The following is a 26,089-nucleotide window of genomic DNA, read 5'->3' as shown; positions in this document are numbered from 1 at the left end:
ATTGAATGAAGGTAATTACAAAAAGCATGAGGGAGAAGATGGTCAGAGTTGAGTGGAAGGGAAGTCTAGTGGGGAAGACTGAGCAGCAGCACGAGCTTATGAGGGGTAATTCAGGAGGCACAGCAGAAATTCATCCCAAGGAAGAAGAAACACGCTAAGGGAGGATGAGGCAACTATGGCTCACAAGTTAGGGACAGCATGAAAGCAAAACAAAAACACACAATGTGGTGAAGATTAGTGGGAAGCCTTTTAAAAAAAAAAGTAAAGGACAACTAAAAAAGCAGAAAGAGGGAAGATGATAAAATTTCAGAGTAAGCTAGCTCGTAATAAAAGAAGATTGCAGGAGCTTTTTTCAAAACATGAAAAGGTAAGAGAGAAGCAAGAGTGGACATAGGACTATTGGAAAACAAGCCTGGTGAAGTACTAATGGAAAGTGGTACAAGCAAATACGATAATGTTTAAAAGGCGTTTAGACGGGCACATGAACAGTCAGGGAATAGAGGGGTATAGATCATGTGCAAGCAGATGGGATTGCATTGTGGTCAGCACAAAAATGGTTCACGTAACAGGAGATAGGAAATTATAGGCTAGTTAGCCTGACTTCAGTCATTGGTAAGATTTGAGTGTCCATTATTAAGGACAAGATTGCAGAATACTTGGAACTGTGTGGTAAGATAGGGTTGAGACATCATGGCTTCAAGGGGAGGCCTTGCCTGACAAATCTGTTAGAATTCTTTGAGATAATGAACAAGTTAGACAAAGGAGAGCCCACGGATGTGATCTATTTGGATTTCAGAATGCCTTTGACAAGGTGTCACGCAGGATGCTGCTAAATAAAACAAGAGTCCATAGTATTAGGGACAAAGTACTTGCTCAGAAGAAGATTGATTGACTAGCAAAAGATAGTGGGGATAAAGGGGTCGTTTTTATGACAGCAGCCATTGAGTAATGGAGTTCTGCAGGAGCCAATGTTGGGACCTCAACTATTTATATTATACATGAACGATCTGGACAAAGAAACTGAGGGCATTGTTGCTATGTTTGTGGATGACACTAAGGAAGCAGGGAGGCTGCAGAAGGATTTGGACAGGCTAGAGGATTGAGCAAAGAAGTTCCAGATGTAATACAATGTGGGAAAGCATGAGGTTATGCACTTTGGTCAGAAGAAGGGAGATATAGACAACGTTTCAAGTGGAGAAAATATTGCAGAAATCTGAAGCACAAACAGACTTAGGAGTTCTCTTTCGGGATTCTGATATGGTTAACATGCAGGTTCAGTTAGCAGTTAGGACTATATTTGGAAGATCACGAATAGTTTTGAGCCATGTCTGCAAGGATGCTGTGGCCTTGATTAGGGTCCAGTGAAGGCTTACAAGAATGAAGCCAGAATCGAAGGGTTTGTCATACAAGGAGCATCAAGGACTCTGGGTCTGTACTCAGTGGTGTTAAGGATGAGGGGGATCTGACTGAAACTTACAGAAAACAGAGAAACCTAGATAGAGTGGACATGGAGATGATGTTTCCATTAGTAGAAGAAACTAGAACCGGAGGATAAATCCTCAAGAGTGAAGGGATGACCCTTTAGAAATGAATTGAAGAAAAATCTCTTCAGCCACAGGGTGTGAATCTGTGGAACATATGATCACAGAAGACTGTGGGTGCCAAGTCATTGAGCATCTGAGAGAGAGAGAGAGAGAGAGAGAGAGCGTGTGCGAGAGAGAGAGACAGTGCGAAAGAGAGCGAGAACGAGAGCCAGACATTTTCTTGATTAGAAAAGGATCAAGGTTTACTGGGAGAAGGCAGGAGAATGAGGTTAAGAAGCACATCACCCCGTCTCTTATATCCTATGAGAATGCTCCCGCTGATGCTGCCAAGGCTAGCCCTACGTAAATTATATGGCTGGTTGGGCTCCTTTATTTGGAACCATAGACGGCCCCTTATTAAGCTGAAGAAGCTACAGCTTCCACAGGCAAGGGGAGGACTGGACTTCCCAGACTTTAGGAAATATCAGTTAAGCTCCCTACTAAGTTACATAGCTGATTGGGTTTCATCTGATCCACAATCAATTTGGCTGGATATCGAAGCCTCCCAAGTAAAATACCCACTTATTAACCTTTTATTTTCAGATAAGAGGAAAATCATTACAGACCACTGTAAAAATCCCATAATATTAAACACAATTAAGGCCTGGAATATAATGCGGCAAAATGAGGGTAACTCACATAAAACATCCCCCCATGCACCAATAGTAGGCGCATGGGGATTCCAACCGGGGATTACAGATGCCACCTTTAAACTCTGGAGATCCAGGGGCATCTCATGCTTAGGGGACCTATTTAAAGATGGGATCCTGATGTCCTTTGAGCAGCTGCGTCTGAAATTCGGAATACCTAATGGGGATCTCTTTCGATACTTCCAAGTTAGAGATTATATACAGAGGAAGACTACATTAATAGATAGTCTTTATAAATCAGACAGAGAACGTAATGTCTTGCGACCAGCGGGGGCATCCTCCGTTAGTACTATATACCATTTGCTACATGATGGAGTCTCAGGAGACATGGATGACCTGCTTAAAACATGGGAGCAGGACTTGGGGCTAGAAATCTCTGAGGATATGTGGAATGACATTTGGGAAAATGCTAGAAGAATTGCTATCTGTAACAGAACTCAGGCTATCCAACTAAAGATACTTCATAGGGCCCATATAGGTCCGGCTCGACTGGCAAAATTTAAGGCAGGAGCATCTCCAATGTGTCCCAAATGCAAAATAGAGGTGGGTACTCTTGCACATTGTCTGTGGACTTGTCAGAAAATCCGCAGATACTGGACTAAAGTGGCAAATACCCTGACAGAAATTTTAGGAATGGAAATTAGGGTGGACCCTGTATCTCTCCTTTTGGGCTTTTCGAACCTCTCATCTCTGGATATGCATGGGAAGAGACTATTTTCTATTCTCTCTTTCTGTGCAAGGAAAAATATTTTGGTGAACTGGGTGGCTGAGGGCCCCCCTGGACTTTCAAATTGGCACAGATTAATTATGGAATATATCCCCCTTGACTTCCTCACAAATATGGTGCACCGAAAGACTGAATTATTTTATAAAATATGGCAGCCCTTTTTGAATTATATAAATGCAGATATTTCGGCTATCCTAACAAGGGCTTTTATTTAGTGAAGATTTCAGACCGGGCTGCTCCGGGGCCCCTTGGGAGAGGAATCCTGCGCGAATACGGGTTTATTATATTTGATGTTTATACATTCCGAGCATTTAAGAGACTTAGGTATACACTCTGGTTAGTTATAGGTTAGATTAGTAGAAAGTTGAGTTGTTTTTTTTCTTTTTTCGTTTCTTTTTTTTCTTTTTTTGTTTTCTTTCTTTCTCTTTTCTTTGTTAAATTATGACTATTGTATATATGATTTAATTGTACATCAATGTTTGTATTTGAGAGTTTTGTTTATTTTTGTAAATTTGCAAAAATGTTAAATTTCAATAAAAATATCTACAAAAAATAAGAAGCACATCAGCCATGATTGAATGGCTGGGCAAACCCAATGGGCTGAATGGCTTATTCTGCTCCTGTATCTTGTGGTTTTTAATTCAAATACGCTGACAATCAAAATTTATTAGTGATGATCGACCACAAGCTTGAATTAAATGACATGGTCTCTCCCTTAGGCTATGCTCAAACTATTTTGTTTATATGTTCAGCCAGGACATAACTTGTGTGAATAAACCACATTTTAACTCCTTATGTAATGTGCCAAAATAAAAGCAATTAACAATACCTCTGATATGCCACACTTAATCCTAATCTATATTAGTTTTCATAAAATAAACCAGAGGTTCAGTCAGATAGAAATTAAAGGCATGTCAAATCAGAGTTAATTTCACTATCTCTCCCAGTTACTCACGCTGTCTTTCCTGCTGTTTTGCCAACATGTATCCCTTCATGCTGAAATCCAGCCGCTTAAGCACAGGTTCAATTCTGGCATTAATCTTTAGCCCCAGTTGGTGATAACTAGCCAGGGGCCAGAACAGTATACCAATTACTAAGAAAGGAAAACATTGGTAAATAAAATGAGTGACAAACCACAGCAGGGACATCTTGAAAGTCAATCAAGTTATCAAGTATTCTTTCTGGATGCAGCAGTAGGAAAGTGTGTGGGAACAAGTGTTTTTAACATCAAATCTCTTGACATCCAATTAAGATGAATAAAGGTATTCATAAACTGAGAAAATTTCCCTGCTTTTGTAACATACAACTGTTCAAGATAATTATCTTCACATGTAACATGAATAATGTATGGAGCAGAAGTAGAAAATACATCTTTACAATTTGATACAAAACAAATCACTGTAATTAGCACATGCTGTCCCACTATAATTCACACTACTGAAACCAGTATTTTAAACAAAGATTCGGTTTTAAATCACAACAGCAGAAATAAAGCTCCTGAAAACTGTACTTAATTATATCTTCAGGTAAAGCTCAGTTCCTTCAGTCCTTCACTGTGATCAATTTTGATCAGCTATTTGGTCTGCTGACATCAGATATGTCTTAAATTGTTGAGGAATAAGGTAGAACTCAGATAGCCTGACAGGTGTGGTTCAGTTGGTATCAATCTTGTCTGTGAACAAGGTTCTGGTTTGAAGTTCCACTCCAGGATTTGATTTAAAAACGAAGGTTGACAATCCAATGCAGTACTGCAGATATCAGCCCTGTCAAGGGTACTGGCTTTCAGATAAAACATTAAATAGAGGCCCAATCATCCCTTTCAGGAAGGCTTAAAAGATCCTGTGGGACAGTACTGAAGATGAGCAGGGGAGTTATCCCTGAAATCTTGACTAGTGTTTATCTGACAATCAATACCCAATTTTCTAATCATTACACATGTTTTTTAATGGGAGCTTGCTGAACATGAACTATCTACTGTATTTTCTACTTTGTAAGAGTGACTAAAAATACATTTAATTCATGTTAAAGTACTACGAGGTAGTAAAAAATAAACAGTAAATGTATATCGGTCTTTCTTTTCAATCAACTTAATTTTCTATCTTGCTCAACCTATGGCCAGTCACACTGCCCACTCCCTTCACTGCCACCACTCACCAATGTGGTTTATGGCACCAAACAAGAGCAGTAGGAGTGCTCGACACCTTTGAATGCAGGTCTAACTGTAGTTGTAAAAATGATTTGTGATTGCTTTTGTTTATGGGTCACTGACCCATTCATAACCCATTATGGGTCATGCACCAGCTGTTGAATAGTCAACTTCTCAAAGAAGTCACAACAGATCCAGTCAACTGTTTCTTTCACATACTTTGCTTTGATGTTATTGATGCAGGGTGAAGAAGACACTTGTAGATGCAAAATGAATTAAGCACGAGGCTGAACACAATAAAACCAATGAAGAATTTATGCAAGTATTTCAGCTATCAGTCATAACATTAGTTCCTAAACTCAGCACAGATCAGAATACAGACCTACAGTAGTAAGATTATTTGCAAGTTATTTGAAAATATATCATTTTAAACAGGATCAACTTATATACAAGTCAGATGTTTTAAAACAGCACTTACAACTGATGTAGGACAGGAAGAGACCAGGAATGTAGCGTCCAATTACAGCCAGGAATGTGAACACACCACACACCAGAAGACAAAACTGAAGAAAACAATTCAGACATAATTAATTCAAACCTTGCATATAAAGCTACTTTCCTAAAAGGGTAGAGTTTCTGGAGAGTTTTGGAATGATTCCTACATCAGTAGTATTATGAGATTCCCAGTGATGCATAACAACAGTTCAGGCACCACAGGTTTGGGTCTGTATTAAATCTAACATCCTGAAGAGTTTATATCAGAGCTGCTGTCACTTTAACACACTCTTCCCCCGAACTTCTACCCCAAACTCTCCAACCCTTTCACCCAGCCACTTCAACAATCTCTTGCCTTCCTACCTTTACTCCTAATGCCACTTGTTTCTTCCCTCACCCACCACACGTCCTGATGACTTGATGCACAACCACAATTAATTGCATTGGAACCAATGATCAAATATTTAAAAAGGAATGTTATCTAAGAACAACTTTGAAGGGATTGTAATTCAGCTGATTGAGGAATTTAAAACTCTTTAATACACTTCCATAAAACAGTAGAATGTTTGCTAAAATAATATTTCAAATTTATGGAAGGCAATGAAGTCAACACAATAGATTCCAAGAGTTCATCATTTTAACAAATGTGTACCAGCTTTTGCATGTTGTTTCACATGATGTGGGTGTCCCTGGCCAGGCCAGCACTTACTGCTCATCCCTAATTGCCAGGGAGAGTTAAGAGTCATCCACTTTGCTGTGGGTCTAGAGTCACATGTAGGCAAGACCAGGTAAGGATAGCAGTTTCCTTTACTTGTGAACAGACAGATTTTACCAACAATTGATAATGGTTTCATAGTCATCACTAGACTCTAATTCTAAATTCTTATTGAATTCAAATTCCACCATCTGCCAATATGGGATTTGAACCTAGGTCCGCAGAACAATACATGGGTATCTAGATTGTTAATCTAGCGATAATACCAGTAGGCCATTGCCTGACTTCAATGGATTTATTAATTCACTCATGGGACGTGGGCATTGCTGGCTGGTCAGTATTTATTGCCTGTCCCCAACTGCCCTTAAGCAGAGTGGTTTGCTAGGCCATTTCAGAGGGCAGTTCAGGGTCAACCATATCGTGTAGGGGTCTCGAGTTACATGTAAGCCAGACCACATAGGATAGCAAATCTACTGTGTTGGCCCCATGACTGTAAGTGGATTCATGGTCATCATTAGACTCAAATCCAAATCCTTATTGAATTCAAATCCTGCTGCGTCAGGATTTGAACCTGCGTCCCCAGGGCATTGGCTGAGTTTCTAGATTAGTAGTCTAGCGATAATACTGCTAGACCTTAGCCTCCTCTAAAATAAATACACACATATTTAACTCAAGAAATTCCAGTAACCCGATACTTTGTTCAAAGCTCTTACCTTACCAGGATTTTGTTTTTTAAAATGGTACAAATTCTTCAAAAACCTCTCTGCACTGAGTGAAAGGTCTGCCATTCTGTGACAAAGTTCAGGAACGCTGAGCAGTTTTGGGTGAACAAGTCCCCAGCTGCATGGGAAGAAATAACTATTATGTGTCAGAATGTCATCAAAACTAAAAATCACTTACAAACACATTCTAAATAGAGGAAGAGTAAGCATAACAAACTATAGTAATTCAGCAGAGCGAAGATCAAGGACTCCATCTAATACTTTGTGCCCCACATATCATCACTAGCATAGTAAATGGGTACGGTTTACAATTCGGGCCCGGACTGAGAAGTGGGGATTGTCTTGGGTTTGACTTGCAAACCATTTATAAATTAGGACTAATTTCTTTCCGCAAAAGATTTTAGACAAGAATCAAATTGTAGCATGTTTATTAAACCAAATATTTTCAAATAATGACAAAATGCTGCCAATGATGAAAACCTGAAATATAAGCAGAACCTGCTGGGGAAACTCCATGTTTGGCAGTATTTTCAGATTGACAAAGACACGGTTAACATTGCAAAGGTAATGAACCATTCTGCTAGGACTCATTTTCCACTCATCTTTAACCTCATTTTTCCCAAAATGTCTCTTCATTGGAACAGTTCTTTGATAATAACCCGGTTTTTCTCTCCAAAGATGCTGCTAGACCTGCTGAGGTTTATAATTAGTGACCCATATTTCTCAGGCACTAGACCTTTGGCAAATTGTTTAGAACATTTCTCTTTACAGAGAAGCAAAAATATTAAACAGAAACATACAAGCTTCAAAGATGTTTGCAGCAAATTCCCCTGAATGGGTGCTAGAGAAAATATGCAGAATGAGATATGGCAAAAGCAATGTTTTCTAGATTTGTGTAGAGCAGCATATATAACCAGCTTCTTGGCAAAATAAAAAAAATCCACAATCACACAAACGAGATTATTGCAAATGAGACAAACATCATCAAAAACATTTCATCCAAAACATTTCTTCCCCAAGCATAACCCACAGGACTGACCAATGCCCCAAGCCAATGTGCCCATTCAGAAACCCAATCCCCAAAAAACCATGGCATAATAACTTAAATCTAAATTCTGCTGCAACTAAGTTTCTTCAACAATAGGGGAATCAAAAACAAATGCACAAAAAATGTTCAAGTCTTTTCTCAACTTTTAGTCGATGGGATTTCAAATACTTTGATTGGTGAAAACTGTTTTGGAGCTAACAAAAGATACAAACCTAAGTGTACAGGAAGTGCTATATATTCATTCGCTGGGGTGTCATAGATTAAAGTACATGGAATGAATATGAGACAACTCCGAAAGCAGTGTGGAATTGATGAAGAAAACGGAGATATGGTTATTGTAGTGATTGGAACAAGTTCAGTCAGGTGGACCTCAGAATATGAATTCCCTGACTGGAGCTGTTAACCTGGTCTAAATCAGGGAGAGCTGGCTAACCGATATAAACAGGAGTGTTAAGGGTCATGATCAGTCTAGGAGCCAACTCTGAGCTAGTTGAGTCAGTGTCATGTAGTGTGTAAATAAATGGTGACTTTGTGATGGGACTGGCCTTTAGTTTTGCATTTCAATTGGCAGGATTTGGTCAACATATAGAAATATTGATTGGAGCCTCAACTCATCACTACATTTATAAATGACTTAATGCAGGAAAGGTGGCTATAAAAACAGGTCTACTTCTAAGTTACACAAAGTAAATACTGCAAATTGAAGTTAAAGTTGCAAGGGAACATTGACAAATTAAGTGAGCCAGCAAAATTATAGCACATGGAATTTAATATGGGCAAGTGCAGGTCATCTGTTCACAGTTACAGGAAGGAAGTTGGTGTGTTTTCTAAATGGCAAGATGACAGGAACTGAGAGCAGTTGAGACCAAAAAAGTCCAAATAAAGAAATCATTGAAAACTAGTGGAATTAGTGGATTCAGAACTAGTGAACTTCTCAAATACTCTGAACTAGTGGGCAGTATAAATTACTAAATTAATGGAATGGTGTATTCCAATCAACTTCAGGTAAAAAGCCAAAGAAGTGAAAGTGATTAAAGTTCTGATTCAATCACATCTGCAGTGCTGCACTTTGGTTCTTGGTATCTCAACTTGGGTAGAATACAACCTTAGGAACACAAATAAAAACAGACACCACACAGACCTTCAAGCCTGCTCTACAATCAACTTCATGTGCTGACCCACTCCTTACAGCCCTTAATTCTAGAGGCACCAAAAATCTGTTCATCTCTGTCTCAGACAATGGTACAGTTTCTACAGCCACCTAAGTTGGAGAATGCTAAAGATTTGACCAAAAGATTTCCACACATCTCAGTCCCAATATCTTAATTTCTTTTTTTAGAGACAGTAATTATGTGTTCTAAATTCTCCACCCAGGGAAAAAAAAAAATCAATCTTTCAGCGTCTAATCAAGTCCATTCAGAATTTTCTAAGTTTCAATTAGATCACTTCTCATTCTTCCATACTATAGACAGCTTCTCATCATAAGCAACTCTGTCATCCTAGGAACCAAACGAAATATTTACTATACATCTATTGTAAGAAATTGATATTTTACCTAATGCTTGGTGCAATTTCACCAAAGTCCCATATAATTGCAGCAAGATTTTCTTATCCTTATACTCCAATTTCTTTGCAATATTATGCCTTCTTAATTGCTTGTTGTACCTGCACTTTTTCATTGTATAATTTATTAAACCTGCCTCATTACACATTACCAGATCTAAAAATAGCCTGATCTCTGATTGGCTCGACAACATTGGCAGCACGGTGGCACAGTGGTTAGCACTGCTGCCTCACAGCGCCAGGGACCTGGGTTCAATTCCCGCCTCAGGCGACTGACTGTGTGGAGTTTGCACATTCTCCCCGTGTCTGCGTGGGTTTCCTCCGGGTGCTCCGGTTTCCTCCCACAGTCCAAAGATGTGCCGGTCAGGTGAATTGGCCATGCTAAATTGCCTGTAGTGTTAGGTAAGGGGTATGGGTGGGTTGCGCTTCGGCGGGTCGGTGTGAACTTGTTGGGCCGAAGGGCCTGTTTCCACACTAAGTCTAATCTAATCAAAAAAACATATTGTTCCATGAAACTGCCCTGAATAATTTATACAGTCTTAAGACCATAAGACATACGAGTGGAAGGAAGGCCATTCGGTGCCCATCGAGTCCACTCCGCCATTCAATTATGGCTGATGGGCATTTCAACTCCACTTACCCGCATTCTCCCTAGAGCCCACCCTTTCCAAGTCATGTATTATTTTGTAAGTTTCTATTAGATCTCCCCTTAATCTTCTAAGCTCCAATGAATACAATCCCAGGATCCTCAGCCATTCCTCGTATGTTAGACCTACCATTCCAGGGATCATCAGTGTGAATCTCTGCTGGACACGCTCCAGTGCCAGTATGTCCTTCCTGAGGTGTGGGGACCAAAACTGGACACAGTACTCCAAATGGGGGCTAACCAGAGCTTTTGAAAGTCTCAGTAGCACAACGGTGCTTTTATATTCCAATCCTCTTGAAATAAATGACAACATTGCATTCGCTTTCTTAATCACGGACTCAACCTACATGTTTACCTTTACAGAATCCTCGACTAGATCCCTTTGTACTTTGGCTTTATGAATTTTCTCACCGTTTAGAAAGTAGTCCATGCTTGTATTCTTTTTTCCAAAGTGCAAGACCTCGCATTTGCTCACATTGAATTCCATCAGCCATTTCCTGGACCACTCTCCCAAACTCTCCTGCAGCCTCCCCACTTTCTCAGTACTACCTGCCTGTCCACCTAACTTCGTATCATCGGCAAACTTCGCTAGAATGCCCCAGTCCCTTCATCCAGATCTTAATATATAACATGAACAGCTGCAGCCCCAACACTGAACCCTGCGGGACACCGCTTGTCACCGGCTGCCATTTTGAAAAAGAACCATTTATCCCAACTTTCTGCCTTCTGTCAAACAGCCAATCCTCAAATCCATCCCAGTAGCTCACCTCGAACACATGGGCCCTCACCTTGCTCAGCAGCCTCCCATGTGGTACCTTATCAAAGGCCTTTTGTAAGTCTAGATAGACCACATCCACTGGGTTTCCCTGGTCTAACCTACTTGTCACCTCTTCAAAAGAATTCCAACAGGTTTGTCAGGCGCGACCACCCTTGCTAAATCCATGTTGACTTGTTCTAATCCGACCTTGCTCTTCCAAGAATTTAGAAACCTCATCCTTAATGATGGATTCTAGAATTTTACCAACAACCGAGGTTAGGCTAATTGGCCTATAATTTTCCATCTTTTGTCTTGATACTTTCTTGAACAAGGGGGTTACAACAGCGATTTTCCAATCATACGGGACTTTCCCTTACTCCAGTGACTTTTGAACGATCTCAACCAACGCCTCCGCTATTTCCTCAGCCACCTCCCTCAGAACTCTAGGATATAGCCCATCGGGGCCAGAAGATTTAGTCTTGTGGCTACTCTTATAGTAGCTTCTTTCTCTTGTTAGCTCTTATTTCTACTCATACAAATTCTACATCTTCCAGTCCAAGATCAATTCTTGGCATCATACTTACCCATCTCATACTATCAAAACTACCCCACTACCCTTTTCAAAAGTCACATGCCCTTGAATATTTAGTTCCCAGTTTTGATTTTCCTGTAACTATGCTACCATAATGGCTTAAGAACATATATATTAAGCCCTATTTGTTCCGTTAATTCATTTATTTTATTCTGGATACTGCATGCATTTAAGTAAAGAACCACTTATTTTGCCCTTTTCACCATTCTCGCTTCATCCCAGCCCCTGACCTTTGATCCTATTTCCTGCTTATTTTTGTGTTTCTACACTCTGCCCCTTCCTATCCCACTCTGGTTATCATTACCTAAATAGGGGCCCTGCAATATCACCAAAGGCTTTTGCTTTTTAAGAATAGAACAACTTAAGAAAAAAGAAATAGGAGCAGGCGCAGGTTATTTGGCTGCTCCAGCCTGCCCTACCATTCAACAAAATAATGGCTGACCTGCCCCAGGCCTGACTCCTATTTCATGCAGCTCCTGATAGCCCTCAACTCACTGATAATTCAAAATTACGTTGACGCATTTTTAAATACTTTCAGTGATTTAGTCTCTGCATACCTGCAGAGATCATCACTGCTTTTTTTCTCCCATACTTTCAACCAGATATTCCAATCTTGGCTGCAATAACAAAGCCTTGCTGATGCAATTCTGGAACAAACTGGTGAAAGGGAAGGGAAATGATATATCATACAACTCCCTTTTTTCACAAAATTAGCTGCTGTATTCATGCAAGGTTTTAAAGGTCTCAAGGATGCGACTGAGCGAGTAAGGGGTAAGTCAACAAGTGGTGGGACAGGATGAGTTTTTAATGAATCATGGGACAAGTCCTTAGATTGGGCTGTGGTGGAGAGTTCAGTCATGCTGCTCATCATTGGGTTATACTCGAGATTAAATAGTGTAACGTTTCTAGGGTAAGTGCCTAAGTCCCTGATCTATGATCAGTGTAAGTGACATTTGCATAATGTCTGGGGTAGTGCAAATCAGCCCATCAAAAGTTTAAACTTTCCAGGCAATGTGCCAGGACTGCATTAGTGTGCCAACATGCAATAGTAATCAAAGTTCACTGTATCCCACTGTAGGGTTGGGAAAATCTGACTCATTAATTGAGGTTGGAAATAATGGAGGCCCCAGCACTAATCCAATATTTACAGTCTGCCAACTTAAATTCCATGTTTATTCTTACTCTCTAATTCTGGTTTATTAATTAATCTTCTGTGCATGCTAATGTATTACCCTAAACTCTATCTTGAATGACATCTGGTCAAATGTCTATTTAGATTTCTAAATTGCTATACCCCCCGATCCAGAAATTTCAGAGTTTTTGTAAAACTCAGCAGGTCTGGCAGCATCCGTAAAGAGAAAACAGATAACGTTTCGACCACAGTAAACCTTCTTCACGTCTGACAGCGGTTAGGAAAAGGTGACACTAATGTTGATGATAGGAAGTGAAGAGAAAACAAACAAAAGGAGTGAGCAGATGATGCAGAAATAGGTCAGAGAGAGAGAAAAAAAGAGACCGCCAAGTAGGTAATAACATATATTATGAGTAGTTGAAAATGGACTGGCTGTACTTAAAGCAACCTATTTCATGGCAGGACATGGGTGTGGGAGTGGGCAATAGACATAGAAGGTGGTGTTCATGCTTTAACATTGTTAAGCTCCATGTTGAGTCCTGAAGGCTGTAGGGTCCCCACATGAAAGATGAGGTATCATCCCTCCAAGCTTTTAAGCCTTGTTGGAGCACTGCAAGTAGTATACTCCCTGGTTCCCATTTATTCAGTCTACATCCTTAAAAAGACTAAAAAGATTCAAACACAATTCCTTTTTGTAAAGCTATACTGACTGTTCATGTTATGGTTTTATAATTGTATTGTTAAGAACTCCGTTATAATGGGTTCCAACATTTTCACAATAATCCAGGCAGGTCCAAGCTCACAAGTGATTTCATTCATAAGTTGAAATGTTTGCAAGTCCAGAACACAATACAGGACAATATAAAATAGCAGTTCATAAGGTGGGAGGTGATGCAGCACAGATTCATCAGAAAGACAGACCAAAAGGGTTAACTTATGAGAACAGGTTGTACTATTCAGTTGTACTTGTTTCGTATACAGTATTGTGGCCTGTTTGAACTGTATAAGATAATCAATAGTATGGAGAGAAACTATTTTCTCTGAATGGGGAAATCAGGACAAGAGGGCGTACCTGTGAAAAACAACTGTGCCATTCAGTGCTGATGTCAGGTAGCATTTCCTCAAAAAGATTACTGGGTAACAAACTCTTCCCCAACAATCTGTTGAGGCTTGGAATGAATTGAACATTTCAAAATCAGTGCTAGATCATATTAAGAATTCTGGAATTATGGAAGTTCACATTAAGATCAGCCACATTTAAAAATGAATAACGGTACAGACTTGAAAGACTGAACAGTCTCCAACTATAACTAAGCTCTTATATATCATAGCACTACCACATGAGAAAATACAAACCAGTCTCAATTTTTGACTCAAACATTTGCCCTTAAAAGCAAAAGCTACATTAAAATATAAAAGCGCACAGTCCATAAATTGTTAAAAAGTTTAACAAGTTCAAAAATGCATAATAAGTAAAATGCAATTCTATACCTCTCAGCATCACTGTCTTCCATGTGCATCACTAAAAGAGAATAAATCATTAGTTAACTCATAATAAACCATTTGAAAAACTAAATTGAGAATGGTGGCATGCTACATTGTGATTTCACCCAGCACGTCAAAGGTAGACTATCTCAGGCTCCTTATTTGTGGATACGGACAGCAAACAAAGCAAGTTATCCCTCAACGTTCAAAAACAGCCTTTAGTGAAATAACTGAAAGCAGAGGCGTCTTCCATCAGCAACCATTTTTAACGTAATTAAAGTCCAAAGATGCTTCACAGGAGCATTAGAAAACAAAAAATAACACCAAACTAAATAGGGAGATATTACATCAGATGATCAAAAACTTAGCCAAAAATGTAGTAGAAGTAAAGGAATGTGGAAGAGGGCGTGATGAGGGAATCTCAGTGCTCAGGACATAGGCAACTGTAAGTCACAAACGGTGAAATAATAATAATTTGGATTGCACAAGATTTACAGGAGTGCTAACATCTCCAAGGGTTGTGGGTTTAGTTATTACACAAATAGGGAGGGAATGGGAGGGGCAGTTATGTCAGACTTTGAAAACAATTATGAAAATTTTAAACTTAATATGTTGCTTGGCCAGGAAACTAGTTCTGTACTGTCTAGGGATCACAACAGTGCCAATGTAACCACAACCATGCAGCTATCTTAACCAAAATCAGCTTTACAAACAATTTGGGTAGCAATACTTCCTGCGCATTCAATTACAAATAAATCATCATTCAACAACCATGCAAGCAAAGCTCTTCACAAATAAACACTTGCCCATACTGCTTTTTGTTTTATAGCCTAACTGACAGATAACATAGAACATAACAGTGCAGTCCAGGCCCTTTGGCCCTCCATGTTGCGCCGTCCTGTGGAACCAATTTGAAGCTTATCTATCCTACACTACTCCATTTAAATGCCATTAAAGTTGGTGAGTCTACTACTGACAAAATTAATATGTGAAATCAAACTCAATTAGCTGTGACCTCTCATTTTCTATTTTATCAAATGTATTTATAACCACACCTGGACTCAAAATTAGCCACGGGGTCATAGCCAATGTAAGCCAAGTAGATTTGGTTTTACAAGAGCAAAATACAATAAATGCTGGAAATTTGAGACAAAAAAAAGTGCTGAAACACTCAGCAAGATTAGTAGCATCTACAGAGAGAAGTTATTATTTCAGATTGATAAACTTACATCAGATCTGATTGAAGATTTGTAGCTCGGGTATCCGTTGTTGTGGTTCTGCTCGCCGAGCTGGAAGTTTTTGCTGCAAACGTTTCGTTCCCTGGCTAGGGAACATCATCAGTGCGGTGGGAGCCTCGTGTGAAGCGCTGCTTTGATGTTTCTTCCGGTATTTATATTGGTTTGTTCTTGCCACTTGAAACTGACACCCGGAAGCGGCAAGAACAAACCAATATAAATACCGGAAGAAACATCAAAGCAGCGCTTCACACGAGGCTCCCACCGCACTGATGATGTTCCCTAGCCAGGGAACGAAACGTTTGCAGCAAAATCTTCCAGCTTGGCGAGCAGAACCACAACAACTTACATCAGAATTAAGTAGTTAAAAATATAATTGATTTTCAGGTGGTGAAATTGAGTGGGGTGGGACAAAGAATAAAAGAGAATGTCCGTGATAGAGTGGAAAAATTATATGAAAGGAGAGTCAGTCATGAAGGGACAATGCAGAAGATGTGTTAAGCAATGTCTGAATGGCAGAATGAATAACAGTTCCTAAGTAAAACCAATGGACAAACAAGGATTACATGAAAATATGCAGAGAAAAATAAGCAGGTTGGGCAGAGAATATTGTCTGAAATGGTCAACCTCAATGTTGAGTCTGCAAAGTGCCTGATTAAGAAATGAGGAGTTGCTTCTCCAGCTTACATGAAGCTTAATTGGAAATCAAACCTGGTCACATCTGGAGCAATCACAGAAATTCAAGATTCTAGAGAAGCACACCAAATCCCCCAATTTATTAGACTTTATATTCTTTTAGACTCTAGCTACATGTAAGCAATTATGAACCGTCATAATTACGAACCATCGGCATGTAACTCTACTAGTTAAAACTGTAACAACCTTGTAAAACCATCCTTGACAGGAGATATACGCAGAGAAAACAAAAGCCAGGGTCGTTATGAACGGAAGGAAAGACTGGGAAGGCAGTTCAGGGCTGCTGAACAAAATGCTGTTCCTTTTCCAGATGCCCTCATTTGTTTGTTACAGGTACTTATAAAACTTCTGGTTTACTACTTAAGAGTCACAGCTTATACTAACTAAAGTCTGGTTGAAGATTTGTAGCTCGGGTGTCCGTTGTTGTGGTTCTGTTCGCCGAGCTGGAAGTTTTTGCTGCAAACGTTTTTTCTATTTCTGTGTTTTTGATGATTACTTGATGATGAAAAAAAAAACACACCGAATCAGCAACGCCACACTCACAGGAATACGATTCACGAGAGAAGAGGAAAAGGATAGCCAACTCCCATTCCTAGACGTGTTAGTAGAGAGAACACCCAACGGAGAATTCACCACAAGGGTACACAGGAAACCAACACACACGGACCAAGTCCTAAACTATGAAAGTAACCACCCCAACACACACAAACGAAGCTGCATCAGGACACTATTCAAAAGAGCTACAACACACTGCAGTACACCAGAACTGCGAAAAGAGGAAGAGGAACACCTATACAAGGTATTCGCCAAAAACGGATACCCACGCAACTTTATCACCAGATGCCTAAGAGATAGACCACGGAACAAGGACATGCCACAACCAAAAGGACTAGCCACACTACCATACGTCAGGAGCGTCTCAGAACTGACAGCCAGACTACTGCGACCCTTAGGACTCATAACAGCACACAAGCCAACTTCCACACTCAGACAACAACTCACTAGAACAAAAGGACCCAATAGCCAGCACGAGCCAAACTAACGTAGTTTACAAAATACCATGCAAGGACTGCACAAAACACTATATAGGACAAAGAGGAAGACAGCTAACAATCCTCATCCATGAACATCAGCTAGCCACAAAACGACACGACCAGCTATCCCGAGTAGCCATACACTCAGACAACCAGGAACATGAATTTGACTGGGAAAACACTACCATCATAGGACAAGCCAGACAGAGAACAGCCAGGGAATTCCTAGAGGCATGGCATTCATCCGCAAACTCCATTAACAGACACATGGACCTGGACCCCATATACAAACCACTACAGCTGAAACTGACACCCGGAAGCGGCAAGAACATCCATCAACAGACACATCCACCTGGACCCCACATACAAACTACTACAGCTGAAACTGACACCTGGAAGCGGCAAGAACAAATCACTATAAATACCGGAAGAAACATCAAAGCAGCGCTTCACAGGAGGCTCCAATAGCACTGATGATGTTCCCTAGCCAGGGAATGAAACGTTTGCAGCAAAAACTTCCAGCTCGGCGAACAGAACCACAACTTATACTAACTGCTGAGGGAAAAATAACCCAGCTTTCCTCCAGCTTAAAGGAGCTTTTACTGCAGAGATCAAAGACAGCGCCTGAGATGATGGCGATCTGAAAACTTTTGTTCATAGCCTTAAGTTTTGCAGCTAGCTGAGTAGTTGCTGCAGTCTGAAGATCTTTGTCATCAATAATCTACAGATCAATTAGCTACTTGTTGCCAACCAAAGCTCCGTGAATACACAACCCTTCAGCTCCAGCTCACCCATAAACCCCAAGTCAACTACTACTGGGAGAAAGCGAGGTCTGCAGATGCTGGAGATCAGAGCTGAAAATGTGTTGCTGGAAAAGCGCAGCAGGTCAGGCAGCATCCAAGGAACAGGAGATTCAACCTTTCGGGCATAAGCCCTTCTTCAGGAATCCTGATTCCTGAAGAAGGGCTTATGCCCGAAAGGTTGAATCTCCTGTTCCTTGGATGCTGCCTGACCTGCTGCGCTTTTCCAGCAACACATGTTCAACTACTACTGGAACTCGCAGCTGTGTTCACAGTAAGTGTCAGGTTACATGCTTTCAAAATATGCAATCATCTAGCAATCCTTCATTTTAAACAATTCTTTTCTCATTCCAGTCCATAATTAAAAATGCAGTAAAATAAAAAGATGCTTTTATATATTCCTCCACCATTAAAAGGAAAATAAAATGCTATTTTAAAAATGCTTCATTATTTTATTACAAATACCTGATACACAACCAAAGCATAGAAGTTCATAGAAACTGCACAGTATGGAAATAAGCCATTAGGCCCAACAAGTCCACAATGACCCTCCAAAGACTATACCACTCCGACACATTCCCCTACCCTGTTACTCAATATTTCCAAAGTTTGAGATAAGATTTGTAGCGCGGTTGTTCGTTGTTGTGATTCTGTTTGCCGAGCTGGGAATTTGTGTTGCAGACGTTTCGTCCCATGTCTAGGTGACATCCTCAGTGCTTGGGAGCCTCCTGTGAAGCGCTTCTGCGATCTTTCCTCCGGCATTTGTAGTGGTTTGAATCTGCTGCTTCCGGTTGTCAGTTCCAGCTGTCCGCTGCAGTGGCCGGTATATTGAGTCCAGGTCGATGTGCTTATTGATTGAATCTGTGGATGAGTGCCATGCCTCTCGGAATTCCCTGGCTGTTCTCTGTTTGGCTTGTCCTATAATAGTAGTGTTGTCCCAGTCGAACTCGTGTTGCTTGTCATCTACATGTGTGGCTACTAAGGATAGCTGGTAGTGTTGTTTCCTGGCTAGTTGGTGTTCATGGATACGGATCGTTAGCTGTCTTCCTGTTTGTCCTATGTAGTGTTTTGTGCAGTCCTTGCATGGGATTTTGTACACTATATCACTAAGAAACGATATGAACATAATCATACTACCAGCAGACAAAGGCAGAATGACTGTCATCCTAGACAAAGCAGAGTACATCCAAAATGCGCAACTACGTGCAGATACCAACACCTACCAAAAGAGGGAGTTTGACCCCACCCCACAGCTCACCAATGGGATAAACAACACACTGAGGAACCTACAAAAAAAAGACAGATAACCAGGTTTGACCTACAAAGAATGAAACCTGAAAGCAACAACACCCCCAGATTCTATGGACTACCTAAAGTGCACAAACCAGACATCCTACTCAGACCAATAGTATCACTACCAGGGACACCATCACACAAACTGGCTAAAGAACTACAGAAACTGAAACACCTGATCAGCGGATCCAGACACACTATACAATCGACACAGGAATTCTTGGACATCATCAGAAATATACAGAGTCAAGGAAGAAACCATGGTCTCATTCGATGTAACGGCATTGTTCACCTCCTATCGACAAAACCCTAGCCAGAGAAACAATAGCCAACCTGCTGGACATAGGTTCACTGTCCTGTTGTCTGTTTTGTATGTCAAACCTGGTTATCGGTCTGTTTTTTTGTAGGTTCCTCAGTGTGCTGTTTATCCCATTGGTGAGCTGTGGGGTGGGGTCAAACTCCCTCTTTTGGTAGGTGTTGGTATCTGCACGTAGTTGCGCGTTTTGGATGTACTCTGCTTTGTCGAGGATGACTGTCATTCTGCCTTTGTTTGCTGATAGTATGATTATGCTCTTATCGTTTCTTTTTTTTTAGATATTTTTATTAGAAATTTAATATTTTGACAGATTTACAAAAATAAACAGAACTTTCAAGCACAAACATTAATATAAAAATAGATCTTAAATATATAATCATCAAAATTCAAAGGAATGATACTAAAGAAGAAAGAAAAACAATGAAACTCAGTTAACTACTAATCTAATCCACAATTATCCAGAGTGTATAGTTGAGTCACTTACATCCTTCAAACAAGAGAAAATGTTCTCTAATACACTCATAACAGTATAATAAAAAGGAAACTATTTCCAAACAATAAGAACAAAAAAAAACATGTTTGAATGGAGATCCTCCCCCTTGTTCTCAGGGGGCCTTACTTCCTTTCTAACGGTCCACCATATCCTCTCCCAAACAGTGTCCCACCCTTGACCCGGGCGCTCCTTAATAGGATTTAGATATAATACCGAGCTAGAGTTGACAGTGAGCGCCCCACCCCCACCCCTCCCCACCCATACCTGAGTATATCTGATAGCATCAATGCCACGTACAAACACACATAACTATAAAATTACAACTCCAACAAATTACAGTTAAGTATAATAATATAAAATAGCAAGAGAAGACAACCCTGCTCCCAGAAGCAAAAGTAAAGTAGAGTAAAGTATCCATTTCTCCCCACGGAGTGTGGAAGAGGCAAGCCAACATAAATTGTCTCGTACGATTTATTTAAACGAGTCTAAAAGTTCCTTAGCCTCTTCTGGTGATCTAAAATTATACTCGGATCCTTCGTGGGTAAAGCATAACGTCGCTGGGTAGCGTAAGGTGTATTGAATATTTAAGTTCCTTAGACATTTCTTCACCTCATCAAACGCCTTCCTCCTTCGTGCCAAAGCCGGGGAGAAGTCCTGAAATAACATAATCTTGGATCCTTCATGAATCATAGCTTTAGGATCCTTTCCAAGATTTCTGGAGGCATCCAGGAGTATCTGCCTCTCCCTATAACTCTGCAGCCGGAACAGGACCGGGCGTGGGCGCTGGTTTGGGCCAGATCCGCGTGCTGCGACCCGGTAGGCCCACTCCACCCTTACCCGGTCAGTTTCAGCCCCCAGGTTTAAAAGCTGGGGCAACCATCGCTCCAGAAATACTACTAACTGTCCCTTCTCTTCTTGTTCAGGGAGGCCCAGAAGACGGATATTCTTTCTCCGATTTCTATTATCCAGGTCATCGATGTAGATTTCAAAGGCCCGGACTCTCTGCTCCAGAGCTCGCACCTGTTCTGCAGCTGTTTGTGCTGCAGCCTCGGAGGTCGTGGCCTTTAGCTCCGCCCCCTTCACTCGGCCCTGTAATTCCTCGAGAGCCTGGCTGTACTTTTGTAACTTTTCTTCGAATGCATTCCATCTCTGTCTGGATTCTGCGATGAAATTGACGAGTGTCGTTTCCAGCCTGGCAATCATCTCTTCAAGGCCTGTTTTTACATCAGCTGCAGCCGGAGGAGGAGAGGAGGGTGGGGGAGGGGTCTTTGTTTTCTGAGAGCTGCGGGATCCCTTTGGTTTACTCATTATCCACTTAATATTAAACTGCTTAAATATAATAGTAAGCAGCTAATTAAGGTTAGAAATTTTTTTTGGGTGGTTTGGTAAGTGTGGTGGGGGTGAGTAACTCACTTTACCCAGGTTTTGGGAAGAGCACTGTAAACTCAGACTTGCTGAGTCGCCGCCATCTTGGATCTCCTCTTATCGTTTCTTAGTGATGTAGTGTACAATGTAGTGTACAAAATCCCATGCAAGGACTGCACAAAACACTACATAGGACAAACAGGAAGACAGCTACGATCCGCATCCATGAACACCAACTAGCCACAAAATGACACGACCAGCTAACCTTAGTAGCCACACATGCAGATGACAAGCAACATGAATTCAACTGGGACAACACTACTATTATAGGACAAGCCAAACAGAGAACAGCCAGGGAATTCCTAGAGGCATGGCACTCAACCACAGATTCAAATCAATAAGCACATCGAGCTGGACCCAATATACCGACCACTGCAACGGACAACTGGAACTGACAACTGGAAGCGGCAGATTCAAACCACTATAAATGCCGGAGGAAAGATCACAGAAGCACTTCACATGAGGCTCCCAAACACTGAGGATGTCACCTAGACAGGGGACAAAACGTCTGCAACACAAATTCCCAGCTCGGCGAACAGAATTACAACAACTCTATTTCCCCTGACTAATGCACCTAACCTACACATCCATGAACACTCTGGGCAATTTAGCTTGGCCAATTAACTTGATCCACATCTTTAGACTGTGGGAGGAAACCGGAACACCCAGAGGAAACCCATGCAGACACGTGGAGAATGTGTAAACTCCACACAGTCGCTGGAATTGAACCTGGGTCCCTGGCATTGTGAGGCAGCAGTGCTAACCACTGAACCACCGTACCGCCCACAAATTTTACATCCATTCATTCTTCCTTGCTTCTTTCCCCACTTATTCAGTCTTATACAATCTTGACATTTCCAAAACTTAGGGATTAGTTTAGTTTGGGAAACATGGTCAGCATGGACAAGTTAGATCAAAGAACGTTGCCATGCTGCAAGATGCGCTGACTCATAGGCCTCTGGAATGTAAATGGAGCATTTTTTTAACCCAAATGGAATCACTTAACATTGATATAAACCATTTGGGTTAATAAAAATTGATATTTCTTTTATCCTTGATGTCAAGGGCAGTTGTCATTGCCTTTTCAACTGATCAATTTTAGAAAGGAATGAGGCACTGCCAACCCTATCAATGAAGTCTTCCAATTGTGGAAATGAGTTCAGACCGGTCTTCATACCACATTCATATTTATATAATCTATACAATGACTAGGTGACGCACCTGGTTTAGCTACTAACATAATGGATGAACTCCAACTGTGTGACTAGGTTCAACAAAGTCATTTTCCAATACGTAGCGAATGCCTGTTTCCACTTGACCTTACTTCTCTGGACATTTTTTAAAAAAATCAATCCTGACTGTCCTACTTCTATATCATGTTTTGATAGATTAGATTACTTAGTGTGGAAATAGGCCCTTTGGCACAACAAGTTCACAACGACCCGCCAAAGCGCAACCTACCCAGACCCATTCCTCTACATTTACCCCTTCATCTAACACTACGGGCAATTTAGCATGGCCAAATCACCTAACCTGCACATTTTTGGACTGTGGGAGGAAACCCACGCAGACACAGGGAGAATATGCAAACTCCACACAGTCAGTCGCCTGAGGCAGGAAATGAACCGGGTCTAAAATTCTAGAATTTTACCAACAACCGAGGTTAGGCTAATTGGCCTATAATTTTCCATCTTTTGTCTTGATCCTTTCTTGAACAAGGGGGTTACAACAGCCATCTTCCAATCATCTGGGACCTTTCCTGACTCCAGTGACTCTTGAAAGATCTCAAGGTTGTTGGTAAAATTCTAGAATCCATCATTAAGGATGAGGTTTCTAAATTCTTAGAAGAGCAGAGTCTGATTAGAACAAATCAATATGGATTTAGTAAGGGGAGGTCATTCCTGACAAACCTGTTGGAATTCTTTGAAGAGGTGACAAGTAGGTTAGACCAGGGAAACCCAGTGGATGTGGTCTATCTAGACTTTCAAAAGGCCTTTGATAAGGTACCACATGGGAGGCTGCTGAGCAAGGTGAGGGCCCATGGTGTTCGAGGTGAGCTACTGGGATGGATTGAGGATTGGCTGTCTGACAGAAGGCAGAAAGTTGGGATAAATGGTTCTTTTTCAGAATGGCAGCCAGTGACGAGCGGTGTCCCGCAGGGTTCGGTGTTGGGGCCACAGCTGTTCGCATTATATATTAATGATCTGGATGAAGGGACTGGGGGCATTCTAGCGAAGTTTGCAGATGATACAAAGTTAGGTGGACAGGCAGGTAGTACTGAGGAAGTGGGGAGGCTACAAAAGGATCTAGACAGTTTGGGAGAGTGGTCCAGGAAATGGCTGATGGAATTCAATGTAAGCAAATGCGAGGTCTTGCACTTTGGAAAAAAGAATACAAGCATGGACTACTTTCTAAATGGTGAGAAAATTAGTAAAGCCAAAGTACAAAGGGATCTGGGAGTGCTAGTCGAGGATTCTCTAAAGGTAAACATGCAGGTTGAGTCTGTGTTTAAGAAAGCGAATGCAATGTTGTCACTTATCTCAAGACGGTTGGAATAGAAAAGCAGAGATGTGCTACTGAGACTTTATAAAGCCCTGGTTAGGCCCCATTTGAAGTACTGTGTTCAGTTTTGGTCCCCACACCTCAGGAAGGACATACTGGCACTGGAACGTGTCCAGCGGAGATTCACACGGATGATCCCTGGAATGGTAGGTCTAACATACGAGGAACGGCTGAGGATCCTGGGATTGTATTCATTGGAGTTTAGAAGATTAAGGGGAGACTTAATAGAGACGTACAAGATAATACATGGCTTGGAAAGGGTGGACGCTAGGAAATTGTTTCCATTAGGCGAAGAGACTAGGACCCGTGGACACAGCCTTAGAATTAGAGCAGGTCAATTCAGAACAGAAATGCGGAGACATTTCTTCAGCCAGAGGGTGGTGGGCCTGTAGAATTCATTGCCACGGAGTGCAGTGGAGGCCGGGACGCTAAATGTCTTCAAGGCAAAGATTGATAGATTCTTGTTGTCTTGAGGAATTAAGGGCTACGGGGAGAACGCTGGTAAGTGGAGTTGAATGCCCTTCAGCCATGATTGAATGGCAGAATGGGCGTGATGGGCTGAATGGCCTTACTTCCACTCCTATGTCTTATGGTCTTACCTAATGTAGGACATTAGGGTTTTTCTCTACAGACTACCTCATAATTCCTCAGTTTTCTTAAAAGATTCTTCTATTACCCTTTTTCTAAAAATAAAAGAAGAGTGTCTAACTATGTGTTCGTTGAACTGTAGGAGGGCCACTGAGAACTGTCAAACTCTTTCTACCTCACTCTCATTACCTCTATCATCTTTCACTACCCAATACAAGAAAGCTAACAGAATGCTATGTTTCATTATGAGGAGAATCAAAAGCAGAAGCAGGGAGGTTATGCTTCAGTTATAGAGCGAATTGGTAATTCTACATCATAGAAGGCACATCCATTTCAGATTGAAAACCATGTTGTCGCACCAATCTTTGAGCCACAGTCAGTTTCTGAATTACAATTAACCTATAGCCAGTAGCTCATATTTTGTGGTTCTGTTTTTTAATTTAAACTACTATTACTCATTAAAACAGAATCTTGGTTTATATGGACAACAATAACTTCCTTTCTTTTGTATAAAATACTATTTGAAGCCCAGGATCCCAAATCAGTGAAACAGCTTTCATAATATACTCTTCCACCTTCAACAATTTATACACATATACCCCCAGTGCTTCTATAGGCCCTTAAAAATTGTGTATTTTTTTAAAAAATGCCTCTCCTTATCAAAATGTACGACCTTGCTCTTCTTTGTATTGAACAACTTCTGCATTGATTTACTCATAGAAACATTGGAAATAGAGGCAGATGCAGGCCATTCAGCTCTTCAAGCTTGCTGCGCCATTTAGTACAATCATGGCCAATTATCCAACTCAGGAACCTGCTCTCACTTTCTCTCTATACCTTTTGATTTCTTTAGCACGAAGAACTACATCCAACTCCTTTGGCCACAATCCCTTTGTGTGGCAGAAATTCCATAGAGCATTTTTCTAAATGCCAGTGAACATTGTCCTAACTGATGCAGTCTCTCTTCACTTGCAAGTCCTGCCACTCTAGGAATCAGGCTGGTAACCCTTGGTTGCATTCCCTCCATAGCTAGAACACACTTCCTCAGATAAGGAGACCATAACTGCAATTAATACTTTGACCAAGGCACTAGACAATTGCACCAAGATTATCTCTGCTCCTGCATGAAGAGCAACATACCATTTGCCTTCTTCACCACCTGTTGCGCCTTTATGTTTACTTGCTGTAACTGATCTGTAAGCATGCTAAGTCCCAATGCACCTCCCCATCCCTATTTATTATCTTTCAGATAATAATCTGATTTTGCTACTAAAGTGCTAACCTCACATTTATCCATATTATATTTCATTTGGCATGTATTTGCCCACTGATTCAACTTGTCCAAATCACACTGAAGCATCTCTGCATTCTCCTCACAGTTCACCG

General features: G+C 40.9%; 1 protein-coding gene across 2 annotated transcripts in view; it reads right to left on the bottom strand.

Moving 5' to 3' along the window:
- Positions 1-26,089, bottom strand: part of retreg3 (reticulophagy regulator family member 3) — a 66,445-nt gene that overhangs the window by 21,506 nt on the left and 18,850 nt on the right. The window contains exons 3-6 of one of the 2 annotated variants that reach the window (XM_060848517.1): positions 14,268-14,298; positions 7,030-7,174; positions 5,585-5,669; positions 3,916-4,053 (exon numbers count right to left, since the gene is read on the bottom strand). In XM_060848517.1, the coding sequence (XP_060704500.1) occupies positions 3,916-4,053; positions 5,585-5,669; positions 7,030-7,174; positions 14,268-14,298 (399 nt within the window). The remainder of the gene's footprint in view (positions 1-3,915; positions 4,054-5,584; positions 5,670-7,029; positions 7,175-14,267; positions 14,299-26,089) is intronic. The other variant, XM_060848518.1, reaches the window with a different exon arrangement.

The sequence above is a fragment of the Hemiscyllium ocellatum genome, chromosome 32 (assembly GCF_020745735.1).
Source record: "Hemiscyllium ocellatum isolate sHemOce1 chromosome 32, sHemOce1.pat.X.cur, whole genome shotgun sequence".
In the NCBI taxonomy this organism is placed as follows: Eukaryota; Metazoa; Chordata; class Chondrichthyes; order Orectolobiformes; family Hemiscylliidae; genus Hemiscyllium; species Hemiscyllium ocellatum.
The sequence above is the reverse complement of the archived record's forward strand: the minus strand, read 5'-3'. Positions and strand labels throughout refer to the sequence as shown.